Below are 7,543 nucleotides of genomic sequence, written 5' to 3'. Positions count from 1 at the left end.
ACTAGACCCTTTCCGGCAAATATTTGCAGAGCTAATTTGGAAGACTTGGGTCTGTTTCCTTTTCCTCATTTAAAGAGAAAGTGAACAGACTTCGAGTGTCGTGGATATATCTGTTCTTAAGGTGCTGACCGCTGGCTACCTCCACACAGTCACGACTTGTATACATGGAGCGTCTTCTCTCAGTGCTGTAGAATAGAGCTGCTCCTGTGTAAGTCTTCCAAGCTATATGCTCCCGTCTTTACCTGCTTCATCTTCAGTTAGAACAGTGAACCCCTCATGCAGGTCCCACCACTGCCCATTACCTCAGCATAGGCCAGCACACACTAGAGCTCTGTCCTTTAATATCTGATACAAATAAGATCCATTGAGCAGCTGATGTGAACAGAACCTGGAACAAGGAGGCTGTAATACACAAACCAACAATTTTTTTTTTTTTTCGGCTCAAATGAACTTTCACAATGCTTGTCTTGTCCATAGGTTATAATGTATTGCAATGAAGGATAAGCATGCCCAAGAAGACAGAGAAGGAATGAGTTTGAAATCAAGTACAAATATCCGATTTTTAAAGTCACAAATATTGAGAGTTATTCCATTTCATTAAAAATGTTAAAAAAAAATAATGTCCTGACACATAGTTATGACGGTCTAAGGGATCACATAACACCAAAATGGCTTCCTTCCTATTTGTTACACCATACTAAATTTGATCTGTCTGGGCAAGTAAGTGTTTTCAAATATTAATATTGACTTTTTATTTATTTATTTATTTTAGAAAACACTGCCAAACTAATGCCAACAATGAACCAATTTCTTCCTTCTTTAAAAAAAAAATAATAATAATGTCAGCATTTTCTCTCATTCTAGAAACCACTTTACTTTTATGTAACATTGCATAACAATAGTTCAGGACCATAAAAAAAATCACTTGTCTTTGACTCATAAGCAGCGTCGTTACACCTGTCACCAAAAATGAACAGCCTAACAAACAGGCGTCTTCTGATGAATAATGATCAATCATTTAAACGAATGCGCCAGGTTCTAGTCTAGTGTGTTTCCTGAAGCGTATCAATGTTATAAAGAGGTAGGGGCGGGCAGCAGTCGTTCACGTTTGTTTGAGGAGCGGCCAGGCTCGTTCTCTATTTGTGGATCTTATGAATGGGAGAGTCTGAGTCCACAGATCTTCTGCGAGACTTGTGTTTGCCCAGCCAGGCGCTGTGAAGCGTTAAAGGGAGCCGGTGGGTATACGACGCACCCAATGTGACCCATGGGGAGGAGTGGCAGGCAGGGATAGAGAGGGGCAAAAAACTGGCAGGGTGCGGTCTCATTTCGCCGGCAACTCAGATCACTTGACGTGCGCCGAAGGACGTGCTCATTCAAAGACAGCAGCCGCAGCAGTTTCTCCGAGTCTGACAGCTCTGCCAGTGTGCGTCGGAGTCACCCTGTCTCTCGCGCTCCTAGAATCTGTTAGATAAATAAATGGACTTGCCTGCTTACTCTCATTTCGGTGATTTACTCGAGAGACCAGCGTTTAGCATTCTATGGGCACTGAACACTTGGTATCACTGGATCTTTTCTCCGGCGTCTCTCCGTGACAGCCTCTGCGTAAAGCACGTTTTACGCACGGACGATGGCGAGGATAAGAGCGATAAAGAAGTAGAGGTTTTGTCCTCCCCATCTTTTACCCCGTGGGGGGGAATAAGGATCTTCCGGGGGGTAGTTTCTCATTGAACGGCGAGCTGTGCCACCGTGCCACTCCGTATCGGAGTGCCCGGAGTGCCCGGCGTGTTGGGGTGGAATGCGTCTCCCCGTGGTGTTTGGGCTCCTCGTCGGCTGCGCCCTGATTTTCGCACCTGTTAACGAGGGCTGTGGGCCGGGGAGGGGACATGGGAAAAGGCGGCCTCCAAAGAAACTGACACCCCTTAATTACAAGCAGTTTAGTCCAAATGTAGCCGAAAAGACACTGGGAGCCAGTGGGAGACACGAGGGCAAGATCACCAGGACCTCGGAGCGTTTTAAAGAGCTCACACCGAACTACAACCCCGATATCATCTTCAAGGATGAGGAGAACACAGGTGCGGATCGACTCATGACGCAGGTAATAATGCAGCTCGTATGAATTCAATTATCGGCCCATTAGAAACACACTCAGTGGCTCTGATTCGATTGCGAGCGCATTAGACCTGTTGCTCCGCGGTTTGCCCTTTGCTCAGTCCCACCGACGCGCTCCTATCGATCTTCACAGCTTTCAGAGGAACTGATTGCTGACAGAGGTTTGTCTCTTAATATCGCTTAATAAAACAGCTTCTTCGATGGATTTCGGGTTCTGCAGAGAATCTTATGTTTTTAAAAAACCTTACGTTCGGGTTCGTGAGTTTTGCTGTATCTTTGGGGATTTCAAAAAGTTATTAATGTTACATTGCTGGTCTTTCAAATCAGCATATTGGTTTCTTAGTTCTTCAAAGCAGAAAACAAATTGTTTGCTAAATGACTAGATCGTATGATGGTTCTTTGTGGAACTTACATGTCATTTAAGGAGAATCTAGGACCTGTCAAATACTTGTTCATGTGCTTTTATGTACAATGTGAATATATATATATATATATATATATATATATATATATATATATATATATATATATATATATATATATATATATATATATAACTTAATATTTATTTAATTTGTTCATGTTAACTCACTCTAATACTAACCTTAGAGTATTAGTCATAAATGGAAATAGTTTAAAAAATAAGTAAACTTTCCATTCAGTTTGTGGTTTATTTAAACAATTTATAAATAAATCTTAAATGACTCATGAATCTGAACTTGTGACTCTTATATCCTTTCCAAATAATGAAACCGATATTGCCTGAAATTGTGGTTCGTTACAGTATCTGTGCTTTGGTGATGAACTCTTGTTTCCATGCTGAAATATGAATTTGCTGTTAAAAGCAAATTTGTCTTGTGTATTCTAAAGGGTGGTGAATGTGGTTAGGTTAAATGAGTAAAAGTGAATCACTCAACATTTTGTACCTTTGGTCAATGAAAAATACCTGTGGGATGGTAAAAATAAGTCAGTATATATTTGTGGGTTCAAGCATCACTCAGTTCGTCTCATGATTCAATAACTTCTCCTTATGTAATGTTTTACGTGGGTGCTTTTGAAAACAAGCTCTCCAGGCATGAAAGAGAGGTGCCTGGGTTAAAAACAAAAACTATGGCATATTGTATGGTATGTTAGTGTGGGATTACAGAACCTCTTTTAATTAGTTAATATAGGAATAAATTATACGATTTATTGGAAAGTGTACGGTGGAAAGCTCTGCATGGAAGATGCAAAACAGGGTAAACAAATGGAAGTTAATTAATAATTTTCAGAACTTAAATCAGATAAATCAAATCATCTCTATTTAAACAAGATTTAAAGATTCAGCCCGTTCATTTGTTTCACATATTATTTGGGGTGTTATAGCCATACACTTCAACTCACTAAAGAGCTGATCCTGGACTCTTTAAAGTATCATTTGCAGATATGTTTTTATTTACCTCAACAACAGAAATCAGTGTCATTTGCATCAATTCTGCATGTCTTCTGTCTTGCCCTGTGATGTAAGTGTTTGTGTGTGTGTGTGTGTGTGTGTGTGTGTGTGTGTGAGAGAGATTCAGTCTGTTTTGCACTTTGGAGTTATAACTTGTCCTGTTTGCGTATTTCTTGCAAAATTCCAGTAAATGCAGGCCATCATCTTCCACATGTGTAACCCAGGTCTAAACATCTTTCCTTGTTGCGTTCACAGCGCTGTAAAGATAAGCTGAACTCTCTGGCTATCTCTGTGATGAACATGTGGCCCGGGGTGAAGCTCAGGGTGACCGAGGGTTGGGATGAAGACGGCAATCACTTTGAAGATTCGCTGCATTATGAAGGAAGAGCTATCGATATCACCACCTCTGATCGCGACCGTAATAAATATGGCATGTTGGCACGTCTCGCGGTGGAGGCCGGATTTGATTGGGTCTACTATGAGTCCAAATCTTACATCCACTGCAGCGTCAAGTCAGGTAGGGCTGAGACTACATATATCTGTTTATTTACAGTACAACTATATGAAACGTAACCAATGTGATATACAGAGTAATATAATGTAACATTCAGCCAGAGACTTTATTCACTGAATATAGTTGAGCTCACAACATCTAAAAGGGGAAACGTGGAATATTGTGTGAATTAAAAAACAGGGTTATGATTGCTGGTGTAAAACTCTCCCGTCTGATCTCTGATGTTTGAACTAAGAGACTCCAGACTGAAAGGTTTATATGCGTTCAGTGTGCAGTTAAATGAGGTGTGTCCTATTGTGGTGAAGATGGTCATTTCTCATTAACTTGGGTGAGATAAGTGGTAGACCTGGGATGAAGGTAACAACAGGTAACAGACCACATCATTAAACCTTAAACACCTGCCTCTACCTGAATCACCAGAGACTAAATTATTGGCCAGACAACAAGGAAAGTAAAAGTGCACCCATTTATTGTCTCTTCTTCTCTCTTGACCTGAATTTTTATTTTTCGGGTGCTAAAAAACGACCTATTGCACACATTGTCTTCTCATTGAAGATAATGAAGTAATTAAATTTAACACCTTGCGACACCTTTTCTTTGTGATGCTTCTTTCTGCAAATGTTTTGGATTATTTGTTTATCTCATCGCCTAGCTACCATTAAGAATCTGGGAATATTCAACTTGATAACTTATTCTACTTTAATCAGTTCTTCAGAATTCATCATATCTTCATGCATAGGCAGTGCAGATAAAGGTCTACAGTTTTGGATTAGGTCTGACAATAAAGTATATATTTTTCCAAATGTCTGTAGAGTATTTCTCCACTGCTAAAGAGAAATGAGACCTGTGTGTGGACATATCTGAGGCCCTTCTGTTATCTTTCTGATAGAGCATGCAAACACAAGCAAGATCTGTTGTCTACTTCTACTCTATCAAAGTCCTCTATAGGTGTGTTCTTCAGTTGGCTTCGTCAACTGTTATTGTAAGATTTTATGCACGTACTTTAGTATATGCAGTATATATAAAAAAAGATACAGTTAACCAGATTACGAAATATCATGTAAAATAAGTTCTTCAGAACTCAAATATAAACAAAACAGTATTTGGACTTGTGAGCACACATTCATATGCTAGAAGTGCATAAGAGTAAATATGTATGCATGTGTGTGTGTTTATGTAAGCGAGAGAGATTGTGCCTTAAGAAGTAGGACTGCCTGCTAAAGTGCTGTGAGATGATTAACCAAGCCCTTTGTTTTCCAGACGGCAACTCTGTTGTCCCCTTTTCTCAGATCTCTTATATCAGCCTGTCTTATCACCTGGCCTTGGTACTTACCTTTCCCAAATATTTGTGTTGGATTCAACAGAGACTTAAGACTCATTCTGGTTTTTGTAGTACATACATCACTCCAAACCTTCTGTTGGACAGAAGTCACAGGGAGTTGGGATTCAATCAAGTGGTTATTTATTAGCTTTTATTGCATTTTTACCTGCTGACTAGAGTCATGCCAAAAAATGAATTAGCTTGAAGGATGGCGCTTGAAATGTTTGCCTGCACACCTTTATTTTAGCACTGCAGCTCTCTGTTTGATTGGATTTTTATGGGTTTACAATGAGAACGGGGAGTGTGTTTGTGCTTGGGTGTGTGTGTTTTAAAGATTGAAGATTAATCTGAGAAAGGCACTGTGCCATCTGAACAATCCAAACCTGAGCTTTAATAAACACACAAGACCTTTGGAATTATGTTAGGCTACTGTGCAAATAAAGAAGAGAAACAGGACAATTATATTGTTAGTTTGTCATTATATTTCTCTTTCAGAGCACTCTGTGGCTGCAAAAACTGGCGGCTGTTTCCCCGCATCGGCTCTTGTCACCATTGAGGATGGAAGCGTGAAGACTATGGACAGCTTACAGCCTGGAGATAAAGTCCTCGCTTCATCAGAGAGCGACGGAAGTGGGCCGCTCATCTACAGTGAAGTCATCGCCTTCCTAGACCGCGATCCTTCTGCAGAGAAGCAGTTCTACGCCATCGAGACGGACTCGGGTGCAAAACTGAGCTTGACTGCGGCGCATCTCCTGTTTGTATCCGAAGGGAACTGCTCAGGGCCAGTAGCGGGTACAGAGCTGAAGTCTGTGTTTGCTAGTGACGTGCTACCAGGTCAGTGTGTGGTGTCCACACAAGGAGCAGGACAGCAGGGACATCTGTCCCGGGTCACTAGGATCCAAATACAGGAGGACAAGGGGGTTTTTGCGCCGCTTACCCGCCATGGCACGGTGGTGGTCAATGGCGTGGTTTCCTCCTGCTACGCTGCCGTGGACCAGCACTGGCTGGCTCACTGGGCGTTCGGCCCACTCAGGGTACTTTCTAGCTGGGGAGGGACAGTTGGACATCAGGCTGTGGGGATACACTGGTATTCCTGTCTGCTGCATTGGGTTGGGACTCATGTGTTGGATCCAACACACTTCCATCCCTGGAGCATGATGGACAATGACAGATGAAAACAAACAGAGGGAATGAGAATGTCACGGAAGCATCTAAAAGAAAGCGAAGTAAGAAAGTCCTGAAATGAAGAACACAATCAGTTGTGACCCTGAATAGTCCCTAAAAGACTAGAAAGGATGCAGCTATTCAATAGGTCGAGCTTCGTTTGAGGAAGTGGACATAGGACGTGACAAAATTGATCTTTTGTAGCCCATATTTAACACTTTCAGATGGGTTTTTCTATACTGCCTACACTGGAACATTATCACAAATATATCAAGACGCACACATTTCCGCTCGGATAGCTCCTATTCAGTCTCTTTTTTTGCTTTATACACACATACACATTCAATAAACATATCATTATATAGGCATGGAAGTGAGGAAACTATAGATGAATTTGCTTTATACTCAGGTATGCAGTGACTCAACCAAAGGCAATCAGACCAACGCGGCCTGATAAGGTTTGAGACGGAGGAGGAAGACCCACACCCATAGAAACATACACTTTACAACTGGGTTAAGGTCTGTAAAACATCAGGAAAATGTACTTTCAGGTCCAGAGCGGTTCATGATAACTGTTTTGTATTCATTCATATGGTCAGTTACACGTTTCTCACTGTAAACGTAGAGGTGTCTGTCCCAACTTAATCGAGTATTTAATGGTCACATTGTACACTGTATTTCTCCATCTAGCATACATTATTAGGGTGTTGAGTACTTTTATGAAGGCTCCATTCGAACAAATTAAGAGTCTATTCTGTGCAATGTGTAGCAATGTTTATGCCAGTTTATGTAGTCCTTATGTGTGCTTTATGCAGTAATACTCAGTTTCCCATACAACTTACTGTATTTATCGGTTTTGTGGCATTATTTACATTTTACTTAAAGATGTCAGAAATTATATAATATTTGTAAAACTATTTAAAGATCTATTTTTCAGAATTAAAGATTATGGAAATATCTGCCTTTGTCCTTCTTTAGTCTACTGACTAAATCTCTCTGTTTT

General features: G+C 40.8%; 1 protein-coding gene across 1 annotated transcript; it reads left to right on the top strand.

The window, feature by feature from the left end:
• The first annotated feature begins 680 nt into the window (after nucleotides 1-680).
• Nucleotides 681-7,495, top strand: LOC113108891 (indian hedgehog B protein-like). Its single transcript, XM_026272299.1, has 3 exons — nucleotides 681-2,095; nucleotides 3,797-4,058; nucleotides 5,872-7,495. Exons 1-3 carry the CDS (start codon nucleotides 1,796-1,798, stop codon nucleotides 6,549-6,551), a joined length of 1,242 nt encoding a protein of 413 aa, XP_026128084.1. The 5' UTR covers nucleotides 681-1,795; the 3' UTR covers nucleotides 6,552-7,495.
• Nucleotides 7,496-7,543: the final 48 nt, after the last annotated feature.

The sequence above is a fragment of the Carassius auratus genome, chromosome 9 (genome assembly GCF_003368295.1).
Source record: "Carassius auratus strain Wakin chromosome 9, ASM336829v1, whole genome shotgun sequence".
Taxonomy (NCBI): Eukaryota; Metazoa; Chordata; class Actinopteri; order Cypriniformes; family Cyprinidae; genus Carassius; species Carassius auratus.
Note: the sequence above shows the minus strand (reverse complement) of the source record. Positions and strands in the feature narration are given on the sequence as shown.

Coding starts and splice junctions, on each gene's coding strand:
- LOC113108891 (XM_026272299.1), top strand. CDS start 1,796: ATGCGTCTCCCCGTGGTGTTTGGGCTCCTCGTCGGCTGCGCCCTGATT. Junction 2,096..3,796: donor CGGATCGACTCATGACGCAG/GTAATAATGCAG, acceptor TTGCGTTCACAG/CGCTGTAAAGATAAGCTGAA. Junction 4,059..5,871: donor CCACTGCAGCGTCAAGTCAG/GTAGGGCTGAGA, acceptor TTTCTCTTTCAG/AGCACTCTGTGGCTGCAAAA.